Source organism: Ruditapes philippinarum, unplaced genomic scaffold (assembly GCF_026571515.1).
Source record: "Ruditapes philippinarum isolate M1 unplaced genomic scaffold, ASM2657151v2 ctg4267_1_1_1_1, whole genome shotgun sequence".
Lineage (NCBI taxonomy): Eukaryota > Metazoa > Mollusca > Bivalvia > Venerida > Veneridae > Ruditapes > Ruditapes philippinarum.
The window spans coordinates 38,903-55,784 of record NW_026851606.1 but is presented as its reverse complement, the minus strand read 5'-3'; the positions used below and the strand labels follow the sequence as shown (position 1 = coordinate 55,784).

Sequence of the window (16,882 nt, the reverse complement as noted above, 5' to 3'; positions counted from 1 at the left end):
GTGCTTGTTTGCAAAAAAAAAAGAGTCATTTGGAAGAAGAATGATTTTTTTTCTAACAGAAGTCAGGCTAGTCGGGAACGTAAGAATTCATGTCATTTATTTGTCGCAACAACAAACCGATGCAAACGTAGATTATTTTTCTCCTATAAAAATCACTTAGATAAGCATTGCTTGTTTAATTATTAAAAAACAACAATATTTTATACATAATGTTTGTCATAAAGCTCATGTGGCCAGCACATAATTTTGAATAGCTGAATTTTCTCATATTATGAAAAAGTATATGTCTAAATTAAGACAACATTTGACATAGTACAGTGTATATACATGTTTTTATTCCAGCAAATACATGGGACAAAGTAAACTATACCAGCAATAAGCCAATAACACGCCAATATTAACTGTAACTTGGTTTTATTAAACATTTTAATAATATATTAAAAAAGATACATTTTTTTTTACAAAAACAATAAATAAATAAAATAATATGATTTAATGTTATGAATTTCTTTGTCTATGACGGGCTCGAAGCTTTGCAATAAACGAAAGTTCATTAGTTGACATTAATTTACAATCGTTTTTATAAATGCTGAATTGGTCATTCCAATTTGTCTTTGCTATAACTATTCCGAGACTTTGATTGTTACTTGAACAAAACACGTTTAACCTTTTTAGTATCGTTTTCAAGTAGTTAACTTCCTTCCAAAAGTCTTCTTGCATTTTGTTAAGTTTTTCATCCAAAACGTTTGTGAAATAGTCGTAAATTTTAAAGTCTAAAAACGATGTTTTTCTAAATTTGGATTTTTCGTAAGCGCTTAGTACGATTGGCGTATGCTTGTGTTTGTTTTTTGTTACATATAATATTTCTTTCAATTCCCATCCGAGTAATCGTTTCATTAACACTAGAGATTCGTCGATTTTTTCCACGGATAATACTAATAAAAACTGAGAGTTTAGATGCTGTAAGTAGTTTTGAACTCCCTGGGTGTCAGTTGGCTTAAACTTATTCGGTAATCCGAAGTCCCTTGCCATCGCATTTCGGGTGTCCGAAAAAAAGCTGGGCTCGTATTTCTCCGGATATTTGACAAGGTTGTGAATGAAGCCTGCACGCGGGACTCTAGTTAAGTAGGGTTTATGCCACACGTCGCGATAATAGTAGGCGGCGCTTATCATTCTGTCGATTGGCTCCCGAACTATTGCGATTTTTACGGCATCTACCGGAAGTAGGCTGTCGAAAAACGATTTATGGTAAATTGTATGTATGGCAAATACATCATAATGGTTTGGTCGTTTAATTGGCATTTGATCCGCCTTTTTCTGGAGGTAATTACCCCTTTTGGGAAGTAAAATGTTTAAATTATTTTTCAGTCCAAATCTGAAGAAAATGTTCTGCATGGTTGTCGAACTTGCTTTGTGAACCTTTAAGAATGCTATATGAGTGATTTTTGGCTTTTTTCCTTCTCCTGTAGCTGTTTGATTAATCGTCAGAGAATTGTTTCCAGTACTGAAAGTTTGCGGGCTGTCTAAATTAAAAGAAGATTTATTGACGCTCATGAGAGCTTTCCTCGTGTCTTCAAAAATCTCGTGATCCTCGCGTGCAACTGCACGAGTTTTGAGTGGACGAATGTATTGCATTGAGATATGTTGACACATTCCTGACTCTCGTGTCCAATTTGTTGTAAAGAGCATGCCGACGCATAACACTATGGTGCTGAAAAATAATACAGTAATTTAATCTACGAATTTAGTTACAATGTACCAGTATGACGTTAACAGAAAGAAACATGACTGATCACATATGAACTTTACAGATGCATTCAAAAAATCTAGACTATTTCTTATATGACTTTATTATATAGACTATTTCTTATATGACTTATATAAAAAAAAACGTATTAAAATACTGAACTATTTACCGAACATAATAGAATTGAAAAATGTCCATGAATTGAGAACAAAGGTAAAAATAAAATAAAAACATGATATGTTACACAAAGAAATAACTGAAACAGCAAATTTCTTTTCAATTCTTTAATGTTTTGACAGAATAGAAAAGCATGGCACCAGAAGGGCGTAAAATGGAACAGCCTCAAACATTTGTCTTTAGAGCTGAAGTGAAGTTTTCGTTTAGATGCGCAAGATTCACCTTCATACATATCAATATCCAAATTCAGCGTTTAGTAGCCAGTGAAAACTGGTAAAATTGTTTCATATTTAACTTAGAAATCACTTACCAACAGATAATTTTGAAAAACGTATGAAAATTAGTCGACACCAACATTGTTATCTGTTAACTGAAAGAAAATAAGAAAAGGTCTAAAATATTACAGAATGAATATTAGCATTACCATACATTGATTAGACCATCCCGCATAGAGCACGAGACTTGTAATCTCGGCATTGTGGGTTCGATTCCCTGGCTGGCCGACTAAAATTACTTATCAGTCTTCCGCATGAGACTTTAAAACCGTGGTCCCTTGTATGAGTGCTTAAACACTTGGCATGCTAAAGAACCAGGAGAAACTTCTGGAATTGTCTATATCTGTATATTGCACTTTCCTCCAAAATCTAAAACGGCTAATACTAGTTTGGAGGACTCGCCCATATGGGCACCCGGAGGCGAGTATAAACACAAATGCACACACATTCAATAGCTTAAAAGCTACACAGACTGCACGGGTGTGCAGACTGGCCTGGGTCTAAACGGGTGGCAAAGGCTACATAACCAATAGTACATAATACTAAAATTCTTAACAGAGCAAACAAATTGATTTGAAAGTTTCTTTTAAATGATTCGCTATTCATAAATATAATTTATTCCGTTAATAAATAACTTTGTGATAATATAATATTTATTATTCACAAAATTTTATCCTGAGATAAGTTTGTTTCTTAGTAAATCAGCAATATTTTACATTTTGTTTTAGTACCAATTTTAAGAACCAATATTTATACACTGAAGTCAGAAATCCAACACATTAAAAACATTGTGAATGTGACACATTAAACACCGTACTTGAACATATTATAATACTTTGAACACCGTACTTTCCAACATATTTTATAAATAATTAACGATTGAATTAGAGCAAAGAAACAATAAACGAAAACGAAATATTTATTTAACAAATAGCATTAAAAATAAATAAATAAATAAATGAAAATGAAAGAAAATAAAAGTCCACTTACCCGCACATGAACTTGTTTTCGAGACGATTGCGCTTGGAGTTGTAACGTAAATTTATTTTTCCCTTCGAGATTTTAATCTTTTTGTCTGGGGGCACTTATTACGCATGTCAAAGAAATACCTTTGATTATTATTTTTTAAAATAAATTCAATTGACGGAATTAAATCATGTAACAATTGTTTACGAAAAGAAAAATTTAAGCAAAAACAACAACAACAACAACATTTGATAAATTATATTTTATATAGCAAAAAAAAATATGACCAGAAAATGACATGCACATGTATAACGACACTATTGGTAAATTATTCTATTGTTTTGATAGATTTCATTTTACGTCTATTTTTCTATTTTTGAAATAGTACATAGACAAATATTTATAATATATAAGGAGTAAAATGTATCTACATCATTGGTTAATGATAAGATTGGTTTGATATTCTATAATAATAATGACGCACGTGTATGTGGCGTTAGCCTGCGTTACGTCTATTTTTTTTTTAAATAATGCATTGTCATATTTAAAGGCCCAGTTATCCTCAAAATTTATATCACTGAGATATTTTTTGTGTGTCATGTTACAGTTTCTAAATAATTGCTTATATGCCATAAACCTTCTGTATTTTGCAAATAGTACTGTTATAGTGAAATAGTATTTTGTATGGATTATTGTATAAATTAAAACTACTTTGTTTACAATTTGCTTCCTTTATCCTCATTACTTAATTATATCACATCCGGTGTTATTTTCATAAAACATTAATTTTCCAGATGACCATTCAAGTCTGACATCTGACCAGTAAAGCTACAAAAGACGCCATATGACCTGAACATCAGCCTGTCTTAACAAGAAAAAATACTAATGGAAAATCTTAGGGTAGCATAAAACATATCCTTTTTAACATAATTATATTTTTGCTGCTTTTTGTGAAATCTGTTTCCTAATTAAGTCGATACGCAAAGTTATAAATTTGTATGCTTATGACGCCAGATTCTGTCTTCTGCGATGCCTTCGTCGTAATTTTTCAATAAAGGACAGTTCTGGAGTTTTCATCATAGCGCAGTCGGCACTGGTCACTTCAAAATGACCGTTAAATTTCGTTTCCTTAACAGATAACACTGGTGCCGCAGACTGAGTTACTTTAGAATGGCCACACAAAAAGCTAACTTCTTGAACTAACTTTTTAAAATACGTCACTTCCTGCCAAAAATCACTAGGCGCTTGTTTTAACTTTTTATCAAAAACTTTACTAAAATAATTGTACACATAGAAATCATACACATTTGTTTTTCTGAATTTTTCCTGCTCTTTACCATTGAGAACAACCGGTGGATGCTTATGCAAGTTAGTTTTAATGTATAGAATATCAGACACTGACCAATTGAGCAGACGACGTAGGTAAACTAATGATTCGTCAAATTTCTCCATTAGCAGAACGAAGAGAAACTGGGAATTAAGTTCTTCCAAATATGTCTTGATTTCAGTCTGATTCCAATGGCCGGAAAATCCAAAATCTCGCGCCATGGTATTCCGTGTCTTGGAAAACAGCAGCCGGTCATACTTTTCTGGAAAGTTCACTAAGTTGTGGATATAATTTGCTCGTGGGACTCTTCGTAAGTATGCGACATGGAAAACGTCACGATGATAATATGCCGCGCTTATCATTCTACTCAACGGTTCGCGTATAATTCCAATCTTCACGTGATTCGCCGGAAGTAAGCTGTCGAAAAACTTTTTGTTGTAAATTGTATGAAGAGCAAAAATGTCATAATGCTGACCCTTTCTTATTGGCAATTCCTCAGCCTTGCTCCAAAGCTGGTTCCCTTTTTTCGACAGAATAATATTTAAATCCTTTTTGATTCCAAACCTAAATAACATATTCTGAATAGTAGTCGAACCTGCTTTGTGTACTTTTAGAAATGCAATGTGTGTGACTGTACTCGAGTTTATACCTACTATGCTACGTGTTTCATTCAGAGATATCATTTTAGTTTCGTATGCTAAATTGTTTGCATTATTACCGTCTGCTGTGGCTTCTTCTTTGTCTGCCAATGGCGCCCTACTTTCCGGTTGCGCTTGCGCGTTTGTCAATGATAGAAGGTCTAGCTGTTGTATTGGAGTTTTGGGGTAAGAGGACATTGGCAAGCAGATGTCTCTTAAAGTTGTTTGTATTGTTCCAAACATGCTCTTATCTCGAATCAAAATGATAGATAGAACAAACAGAATGCATGCCCTGAAACGAAAATTATATTTATAATTGTCTTAATCATATCAAGTGAATGCAATTTCGTCTGTGTTTTGATATTCACCGAGTTTTGACGGAAACGGCCGAAATAGTATATAATTGTGTACGATTGTTTGACGATTTAAGTGCAACTGACGTATAATTTTGTTTAAAGTATGATTTGGGTCATGTAATTATTAGGGTTTTGATATCTTAAAAGAAAATATATAATTATATCTATTTATAATACTTGTAATCTTTACCAAGATGCAACTTTTATCACCGTCACTTTACTCATATTTGCAGCACTTTTAGCTGAAAATAAAGCAAGATATAGTGCATTATTATTTTTTTATTTTTTTTTAAAGCATACACACAGAATAAAACATGAGCTGTCCGAGGAGCAGCGCGCTTCACTTTTCTCAGGATCTAAGCAACATAGAAAAGGGAAGATACTTCTGATAAACTGTTTGGCGGTTATTTTTGCCTTGATAGCCAACAAGTATTTCAAATAAAAATAAATTAAAGGGGAGATAAGGGGAGATAATTTAGAAAAAATCCCACCATGTTTATCTGTCCGTGAACAATATCTTTGATAGTTTTTGAGAAATTAATCATACAAAAAAGATTAAAAAAAAGATTAATCAGGACAAAAAATCTATGTAAAAAAGGGGGCATAACTGCAAAATATAATTTTAGGATCATCTGCCATTTTGATATTGTATTGCACGATGATAGTGAACAAGTAAACCAAGTTTAAAGTGAATGGCTTTGGTAGTTCATAAGAAAATCGACCTTTACATTTTGCCTATATAAGGTTACAGTGTCTATGACCTTTTGACCTGAAAATCAGTGTGACAGGTAGAACCCACATATAAAGTCTCAATAATATATCTTTATTAGAATTAAAGTTAATGATCATCATCAATATCAGTAACGATATCATCATCATCATCATCATTATTATTATAATCATAATCAATGTGATCATCATCATCAACAATAACAACGTGATCTTAAAACGATTATCTCAATCATCATAATCATTACAATTATCATAATTATAATCCCCATCGTCCTGATCACCCATCATAATCAGTAACAGACCTATCATTATCAATATTCTATGTAAACTGTAAACAGTGTATGGTAAAAGCTGTATGCAGCTCTATCGGTGTACATTGAAACATGATTGTGTTCATGGTAAACTGAATACGGTGTTAACTGTATCCAGCGTAAACCGTATACAGTGTAACCTGTGTTCATGGTAAACTGTATACGTTGTTAACTGTATCCAGTGTAAACCGAATACAGTTTATACTGTGTCCAGGGTAAACTATATACGATGCAAACTATACCCAGTGTAAACCGTATACAGTGTAAACTGTGTCCAAGGTAAACTATGTACGGTGTTAACTGTTTCCAGCGTAAACCGTATACAGTGTAAACTGCGTCCAGGGTTAAATAAGTACGGTGTTAACCGTATACAGTGTAAACTGTATACGGTGTATACTATATCTAGAATGCATGTATAGTGCAAGTTTGCCCTGTGCCGTTTTATCAACGGTCGTACGACCGGCACCCGGCTGTATTCGGTGTAAGCTGTATACCCTGATAAATTTACACAATAATTAAACACCAATAAACGGATACCTAAGATAATATCAGAGTGTCATAGATTGTGACCACAGTTCAAAAAGTATGTCTATATATAGAATAATCGAAAAAGCTTACCAAATCACAATCCTTTAGAACTTTTCTGTAAAGTAATATAGATGAAAACATACGACATTACGGTTTCTATATTTATCCAAAGGCAAGTTTTAATATTGCCTGATTTTATCAATTCAATTTTGTATCAAAAACTTGAATCGAATATATAAAATCAATAAATACTAATTAAAAGACGTACTTTACCGAAAAGCTCGTTTCAATTTAGAAAAAAACAACTTTAATAATGGTATAAAATAGCAAAGGCAAATAAAAATAGATTTTAAAAAATCCGACAAACAAAATTATATATTCGTTTTTTTGTTTTTTTAATGTTGTTAATTTTAAAGTTTTATTAGCTGTAGAAAAGGAAAAGTAAGACACACAAACACACTACATAAATATCAAAGTAAGGTAGATCTAATTGCTAAAAATGTGGCATTTTAATCAAAACGCATTTACAACTTACATGCATTTGTAAAAATGTTTCGAATGTTCTAAAAACAAAGCTCAAATGGTCCAGAAGGAATAAAACTTATAAAATGTATTAGTGTTAAAATTTCTAATTATGACCGGATAAATCATTTACATAACCAGTACTTTGTTCACATACTCGTACATTAGAAATGGAACGGTCTGGGACTTACGTCATTTGAATTTAAGTCCTAAGAACTGCAAAGATAATTTAATACTATTATATAGGTAAGGAAAACCATTTATGTAATATGTGTACTGTAATCAGAGCGCTGTAGAAACTGAATATCATTTTTAGTTTGAGGATGTATAAATATATACAGAAAAGCAAATCATATGAGGTCTACGACAGCGTTACGCTTTAAATTATGTTTTATTTATTATACCAAAATTTTAAAAATATTGCCGATCTTTCATATTTGATTTCAGGTACCAGAATTTTCATTGAACCTTTCCAGATATTGTTAAAATAGGAAACGCATCGACAACTTTCAAATCACTTTCAATTTTTAAGTAAACTTGAGTAATTTGATTTAAGTTTAATTTAGTTGAATACTATTTTATTGTATGTGCTCATGCATATTAAAATATAGATATAAACATGAAAAGAAACAATAAACATATATGTATACAAATAGATTGGGCCACAAGTTATTACAACATCAGCAAACAGCCAATTCCTTAAACAAGTCACATTAACAGAAATGTAAACAAATTTACAGCATGTTTATATTTATGAATAATTATATATCTCACAAATACTTTGCATATCAGCCTATTTTAAGGTATTTATGAATGATACTGTATCATCATGAATACTCATTATACAGTCTATGATATCAGCTCACCCTGATCTTTCGTTTTCTGAGGAGACAAAATCATCACATACATGTACATTATTAATGTTTCACTTGTGTTATTCAAATGATTTAACAACAAAAATGTTCATACAGAAAAGAAATGAACAAAAACCTCAATACATAATAATACATTCAAATTTTCTTGTTTATTTTCAAGAAAAGTTCAAATGAATTGTTTCAATGTAAACAGTAATCTTGTTGCAAGACTGCACTTTATCTTATTTCAAATATATGTAATCAAGTGTCCCATTACACTTCCCTTCCACATCTTTATATCACAGCTTTCAGAACATATTCCAAAAATGACATCATCATTCACAGTTAATGTCAGGGTCATCTGGCATATGTAGGTCAAGGTCATTTCTTACAGAGAGGTCAAGGTCATCCATCAAACCCACTGTCCACATCTGGGTCATCTCCAGCTTCCTGTAAAACATGACAAATTCAGTGATATGAAAAATACAAATATAATTATATGCTACAAAAGTAAATTCACAAAGTACAACAAATCTTGAAGTCAACAGATGCAGAAGTCCAAAACCTCCTGAATTTCTTGAATGGGCTTTTGGGAACTGCCCATTATCAAATTTGGAAATATCAGTTTAAAGCATGGAGCTGAGTCAAACTATACTGATAAGTATGCCTACTAGGCCCTATATTGGTGGCAAAAGCTTATTACTTTTGATTTCAGCAGGGTAAGCATTAAGTAATGAACAAGAAAGACAAGGTGGCCTTGTATTGCTCACCAGAATTTTAAAAATCAAACAGCTAATAAAACGTGAAATCATCATCTGAAGTCAGTCGGAAAATCATGATTATTTATGAATGGTTTGTTTAAACATGTTTATTTTAGCTTGATTGCAGAACAAGTTCTTGCAACTTATATTAATCACTTTCGAGTCCACTTCCTGGAATTTAGAAGCAATGGTGTCATATGAAGAAACACGGTTGTGACCTGAGTAGGGCTTAAACCCATGATCCCTGGGTTGAGAGGCAGACACCTTAACCACTAGGCCACCACACCCCTTTGCGGGATTATTTGTTCAATCTTAGAAGAGGCAACTGTAGCTTCATTGTACTAAAGATTTTCAAATTTTCTTTTTCATACAATATATAGTTATATTTAGTTTTACAATTTTGCATGAATACATGAAACTTAAAATATGTTGGCTCAAAGTCAAATAAATGTCAATAATGTGAAGTCATATTTTACTTTCATTTTCCATTAAAGGACAACCTTTTCCCTTTAAAGGACAATACATACTTATTGTAACCTCTTAATGAAGGGCAACCTGTACGTTACAATCTGTAATTAAAGATCAATATGACCTTACCCTCATTTCTTATAGAAGGTAACCATGTACTTAACAATATATCAAATTAAAGATTAATATGACCTTACCCTCATTTCTTATAGAAGGTAACCTTGTACTTATTGTCATATCTAATTAAAAATTAATATGACCTTACCCTCATTTCTAAAGGAAAGGCACCCTGTACTTAATGTCATATGTAATTAAAGATTAATATGACCATACCCTCATTTCTAAAAGAACGTCACCCTGCACTTATTGTTATATCTAATTAAAGATTAATATGACCTTACCCTCATTTCTTATGGAAGGTCACTGGGTACCTTTCATCATATCTAATTAAAGATTAATATGACCTTACCCTCATTTCTTGTGGAAGGTCACCCTGCACTTATCGTCATATCTAATTAAAGACTAATATGACCTTGCCCTCATTTCTTATGAGAGGTCACCCTGTATTTATCGTCATATCTAATTAAAGATTAATATGATCTTACCCTCATTTCTAAGTACTTATCGTCATATCTAATTAAAGATTAATATGATCTTACCCTCATTTCTAAGTACTTATCGTCATATCTAATTAAAGATTAATATGACCTTACCCTCATTTCCCTTGGTTCCTGGTCCTCGCCATACTGTAGACACATATCAACTTGTAACAATACATCATTTATACTGTCCTCATCTGATTGGTCAAGAGGTAAAAACTTTACCAGGCTGTAATCATCTATCTACAAAATATTAAACAAACTTAAAAGTCTAAACACAACAAACTTTAAACAATAATTTATTAAATTACTTATATATGCATACTGTAACAGACTGTAGGATTTTCATCACCTTATCTTTTCTCAGAAAACTAATGGATTAACGGATATTTTTGTATATATTTGACACATTTTGGCTAATTCATGTGCATTGCGAGCTACTTTCATAGATGCCTAACTTTACTTTATTTGTTCAGTTAACGAAATCATATTTTTACAGTTAAAATATTTTCTAAATTCATGATTCCAGAGGAGACATGCTTTCAAGAAATATTACAAACCATTGATGCTATTGCTGCATTTAATTTCTTGAATTTTCTGCTGAATTTTTCATCTTCAAATTCTTCAAACAACAGTCCTTGCATTGTGGGCTCCAGGTACCTACATCATGTTAAACATAGATAAATAAACTGTTCCTATAATTTTTATATTCTTTAACCCTTACCACACTAAATATCTTAAACAAACTTGTCCAACTTTCTTTATGGACAAAACCATTCAACAAGTTTAGGGAAATTTTCAAAATAAACACTAACAGGATAGCAAACAGTGCACCATGGTTTTTTTAATTCTTACAGAAAAACTTGATTAGGGCTTGAACTCATGATCATTGGGTTAAGACGGACACCTTACCTACTAGGCCACCCCTACCTCCTTTCCATTGTCTTGGCAACCAGAGTTTAACATATGGATTGGAATTATCTCAACAATTAAAACAGGACTTTCTGCAATGGATGCAGGGTGAACTAAAGCCTAGAGGTTAGATAAGCAATCTTTAATGCTCCCTCTTGCACTTTAAGCTAGATTAGCTGAAAAATAGATTGGAAACTGAATGTTCCAAAGGTCATATAAGCTGCAAAAAACTTTGAATATTTTAAGGTATTTAAAGGTGACACTGCTAAATATAATTAGAAATTTTGTTGTAATAATGTTATGTAACAGTGTTGATATTCCCAGACTTACTTACCTTTCCAACTCCTTTTTATCTTTCTTACTAAGTAGATCTAACTTTGTCATCACATTTACATGTGGTGTTTCTAAGTTAACCATTGTAGACAATGCTGTAAGGGTGCCGGAGACAAATTTCGATGCTTCGATAAGAAACTGCGAGTCTATCAAGTAAACGCCACACAAATTAAAATTCCATGTTTGTAACACGTCGACTAACTGACGCATCACCGGTATATGTGTGTACAGCTCAATCTGTCCTGGTAAAAGATAAAAAAAATCACATTAAAAACAAGTCAATTGAAATACATTTTAAAAAATTTGTGTTACAGTAAACGATACTTAAGAATTTGCCTTTTCACATTTAACAAATTAAAGAAATCTGTAATTGACAGGGGGGAAAAACGCATTCAAATGTGGCCTATACTCATATTCATAGTCCTAATTGTAATACTCTTGACTTTACATGTGGTTTTGAAATCAACCTTTAAAGTAAGATGATGTTAATTTATAGTCGAGACTAAAGAAATTCTGATTTCTTAATAATAAAGCATCTGAGAGAGAAATTTCTCTATTCTTCAATCCAGAAGTAGCAACTGGCTCTTTACCAGGCATAGTGAAACAACCATTCGAAAAGACCTACATACATTTTTTTCTGAAGTTTTATCCCAAACACTGTTATTACTTTTATTGGTGTATCGGGGGATCAAACCTGGATTTGTAGTACCAAAGAGTTATCACTTACCAGGGCAGTCAAACAATATATAATCATCTTCTATGTCTTCTAACTGCTCTTTTAACCAATCAAAGTTTTGGGCAAGATATCTGTAAATATTTCAAATATTTTTCATATTTTCTTGTTGAAGCAAAAACATTATATGTAAAGGGATATTTTATTATCTTCATAAAAATGCACACAAATCTACTATTGACGTCCTATGTTCATAATCATTAATAAAAACAGCGGGTGATAAGACCTTTAAATCCTATGAATTTCCATGTATTGTTTAGTAAATAACATGTTAAATAGGGTGCCTATTGTCAACCTGAATAAAGGGAAAATTTTAAAATACTATAAAAAGATCCATTGAACAAATATAAAGCAGGATAAAAACACTATATAAAATATAAGAGAAAATTAACCCTTACTATTTCACATGTTTTATGTTTTAAGCAATAACTTATGTATATATAAACCTAATTACAAATGTGTTTAAATGAGCACATACAAATTTTCAAAAGATTTACATAAAATACAGTAAGAATTCAACTCATATATGAATGATATTGAAAGAATGATATTGACTAGTCAATAAACAGACAACTCACTCCATACAGAATACAAGTCCACCATTTGGACCAAACCTCAAAGACTCATCTTCCATTGCATCATCTACTTGAATCAACTCACGAACATCTGAAGTATGATTGTAAGTCTAGTGTAAGTCATAAAAGATAAATTTTGTGTTCAAATAGAAATATTGGTTATGCCATACATGGCATAAAATGTCCCGGTCCCGGATCTCTGGGATTGTCCGAGAAATCAGGTGACGTCACTGAGGTGTCCCAGTAAGTCAGTAATAAAAGAAATCTGAAACAATCTTATTGACAGTAAGAGCTCAGTCCTATAATTACATGTATCTTGACACAATAAAAGTCACACTGGCACTATAAAGGCCCCCATTTCTGGCTGAGGGGATGCCTTTCAGGATTGAGGCATTAGAATTGCAGCCACTGTTTATCTCTGTGTGATTGTAAGAGGCAAATGAATGGGCGTGAAATTAGATGACTCTTTCTATCTCTAAGCTCCAGCAGATAAGGTAGTTTTGACCCCTGGTATTGCTTTAAGTTTGTAACACCTAAGGTAATACCTAAAGTTAAATTTTGTGTTTCGGCACCATTTGACCCAAATTTTGTTGGTGTTCCAAACAACTAAACCAAACAATTGGTAAAGATCACCACTGGTGTAGGGACCCCTAAGGTGCCTCTCTGAGTAGAACCACTATCCTTTCATTACATTTGCAAAACAAAAATTATAGAGAAGTTAAACCAGAACACATTGCTCAACAGGTAATTATTACAGTTAATTTTGAAATCTGCTGGCAATGTTTAAATGTTGAAAATAATGTGAAAAATTTATAGATTGTTTACCAGCAAGCACCGGATAATCAAAATGTTCAGCAGCCGGGTCAAGGTTGACAACATGAACAGTCCGGCGTAGATTTTCACAGTGTCTAACCATATTACTACAGTATGTTGACTGAAAATGAGGAATTGCATAGAACCTTAAAGTATAACATTATAATAAAATAAATACATGTATAATATGATATATTAAACCTTGAACGGAATGAACCTCATTGGCCCAATCAGTGTTGAAATCACTGTTTTCTGTAGAATATGCTGGGTAACTATGTCAAACCAGAATGATTCCTCTTACATCTAGATCATTCAGGTGTGTTGTAAATTTAAGGCAGACTTCCCGAAATACGTCGGTCCGACGGACATGTCAGATAAATTTTGATCAGGTCCGACGATTTTTTATTCCTGATCGGTCCGAATGTCCGGCTTTTATCCAAGCCGCATGTATACAAAATGGCGTCGCTAAAGGTGCCAAACCTGGGAAAAAACGAAAATCTTCGTCAGAGGAGTGGGCAGAACAACAGTAAAAGGATGAAAAGAACAGACCTGAGACAAAATTTAATGAAATATGGAAGCAGGACCATGAATCGTTGGTGTATGACTGGGAGGAGATGAAAATGCGCTGTACAGAATGTGTTGATTTTTACGGCGATAAAATAAAAACAAAAAGTGTCTTAGAAATACAAACACAAGTTTATCTTTGATTTTGATCAATTTTATTCGGTCTGACAGATTTCGTTTTGGTCCGACAGATTTTCATGGTTTGTCAGACCTAATGTCTGACAGTTTTTTTCAACTGTCAGGAAGTCTGTTAAGGTCTACTTTTAAATTTTCATAGGCATTAATGCTAAGTTGTATGAATGGTTACAAGATTCTGTCTGTTCTGTTAATTTATTGTGAATATTTTAACTCATGTTTTTATAACCAGAGCTCAATAGAGAACATGGTATGTGAGGGTGCATGCATATTATAACTCCTATATAATTCAAATATAATAAGTAAAGAGAAGTAACACAATAAACAGTATGAAATATCATTTAAAGAGTTATCTTTTCTTGATACCGTAACATCTCACTTTGTTTGAAATCTGTAAGAAATCTCAGATAGCTCATTATAAGTTCATTTACATAGACTGCAATTAACTGATCATTTAGGAGGGGTGATCCAAAGGTGTTGTAGCTGCTTTAATAACAGCTAGTTTTTACACTAGTTACAGTCAATGAATTTAAGATTTTAAATTTACTGGCCCAAATTCCAGTTTTGTATTTATTCTGCTATATATTCAACTTAATTTTCTTAAAATTTACACTGGCCCGAACTAATTTTCACTGGCCATGGGCCACCAGGCAAGTGCTAAATTGGATGATTATAGTTATGAAGAACATTAATAAATGCAAAAAATAAAAGAAAAAAATTCTCTTGTAATTTTTAGATTTACTTAATCTTCTCGATATAAATATAGATCTTTGAATATATAATTTGCACAAATAAATTAAAAGAATTCTTGTACGTCTACTGAGGAAAGCATGCAAGTTACATGCTGTATCTGTATCCGAAACTTCTAGACGAATATTATACAAGTTACATAAATGACGTGTCTTGGCACTTCAAACAAAAAACAGATACCTTTCCACTGCCGGCTGGACCCATGACTATCTGTGCATATCGTGGCATTATTATTTATTAATGACAATGTTATTTGGTGCAAATATATTTAATTTTTGCTGTCATGTATTTCTCAATATTTGGAAAGGTCGCTTATGCCAAAATAAATTACTACTAAATTATAAATCTGTGAATGACTTGTCCACAGATTTACATGTATACATATAAATGTAGATCTGTCTGATGCATGCAGATGGGGCTTGGGTGTTTCATTTTACATTTCAATGTTATTATTTGTTTCTGCAGTGCTGCTAGTTAACATAAAATCAGGCATTCATTAAATTAAAAATGCTCACACCAGCTACATATATGCTCCATGAAATGATCATCCTTCAAGTGTTTATAAATGATATTATTATCATCCTATTATAATCATATTTGCAACTAGTGGCCAAACCAGTATTTGTAAAGTGTCAATGATATATCTTTAATCATATTTATGTAAAACAATTTTGAAAAGTCCTGCGTAAGAAGTGTCTTTCAGTGTAATATCATGTACGTAAAGTTAAGTTGCTAGAGTCTGACCATTGTAATAAAGTAAATAAACTATATTTAGCATTCAGTGCTCGTGTCAGCATCTGCCCATACAATAGATTTATGTTCAAGTTTTTTTTTAAATAAGAACTAGAAATGTGTCCATAGGACACGGGTGCCCCCACCGCGCCACTGTTCTGTCAATCTTTTTACTAAGTCAAGGGAAATAACTCTACAAATACTGGATAAATTCACAAGCGAAACCCCAGGTGCAAATCTGAATATGCTGAGCAACCTACCCATAAGGTTTAATGACTATGTCAAATCCTTTTTGAGTAACTTGCGACACAAGTTGAAAATTGCAAAAATTTTCTAAGTGAAGGGCAATAACTCTAAAAATACTAAATAAGTCCAGAAGAAAATACCTGGTGCATAACTGCACATGCTGATCAATATTCCTGTAAAGTTACATGACTCTAGATCAAATACTTTTTGAGTTACGTGCGACACATGTTGAAAATTGCAAAATTTTACTCAGTCAAGGGCAATAACTCTGAAAATACTAAAAATATCCACACGAAAATACCCAGGTGCACAACTACACATGCTGATCAACATTCCTGTAAAGTTACATGACTCTAGGTCAAATACTTTTTGAGTTACATGCGACACAAGTTGAAAATTGCAAAATTTTTCTAAGTCAAGGGCAATAACTCTTAAAATACTAAAAATATCCAGACGAAAATACCCAGGTGCACAACAACACATGCTGATCAACATTCCTGTAAAGTTTCATGACTCTAGGTCAAATACTTTTTGAGTTACGTGCGACACAAAAGTGAACGGACGGACGGACGGAAGGATATACGGACGGACGGACGGACAAGGGTAAATCTAAATGCCCGCCACTAACGTGGGGGCACAAAAAATCTTTTACACACTATCTAAATTTGCTTCATTCCATTTAAACCGGAAATGCGTTTAACTGCATGTTAACTTTATGCAGATGTGTTTGGAAAGTATCCAAATTTACAAATGGACATAAAGCTATGGTGATATTTTTTTCTGTGTGAAAGGTTTTTTTTTGTTAACTGTTTTTAACCAGCAAACCAC

The 16,882-nt window shown here is 32.6% G+C and overlaps 3 protein-coding genes across 3 annotated transcripts; all 3 read right to left on the bottom strand.

Moving 5' to 3' along the window:
* Positions 1-428: 428 nt before the first annotated feature.
* On the bottom strand, positions 429-3,276 carry LOC132759351 (galactose-3-O-sulfotransferase 3-like). Its single transcript, XM_060751149.1, has 3 exons — positions 3,190-3,276; positions 2,235-2,294; positions 429-1,711 (listed from the first exon to the last, which is right to left on the bottom strand). The coding sequence occupies exons 2-3, from the start codon at positions 2,279-2,281 to the stop codon at positions 499-501; spliced, it is 1,260 nt and encodes a 419-aa protein (XP_060607132.1). The 5' UTR covers positions 2,282-2,294; positions 3,190-3,276; the 3' UTR covers positions 429-498.
* An 891-nt stretch (positions 3,277-4,167) lies between these two features.
* Positions 4,168-5,373, bottom strand: LOC132759832 (galactose-3-O-sulfotransferase 2-like). Its single transcript, XM_060751723.1, has one exon. It carries the CDS (start codon positions 5,371-5,373, stop codon positions 4,168-4,170), a length of 1,206 nt encoding a protein of 401 aa, XP_060607706.1.
* Positions 5,374-8,241: 2,868 nt separating this feature from the next.
* Positions 8,242-15,410, bottom strand: LOC132759264 (GPN-loop GTPase 3-like). The gene is made up of 8 exons (XM_060751043.1): positions 15,257-15,410; positions 13,640-13,748; positions 12,818-12,905; positions 12,234-12,313; positions 11,508-11,748; positions 10,822-10,921; positions 10,376-10,504; positions 8,242-8,883 (listed from the first exon to the last, which is right to left on the bottom strand). The coding sequence occupies exons 1-8, from the start codon at positions 15,302-15,304 to the stop codon at positions 8,839-8,841; spliced, it is 840 nt and encodes a 279-aa protein (XP_060607026.1). The 5' UTR covers positions 15,305-15,410; the 3' UTR covers positions 8,242-8,838.
* Positions 15,411-16,882: the final 1,472 nt, after the last annotated feature.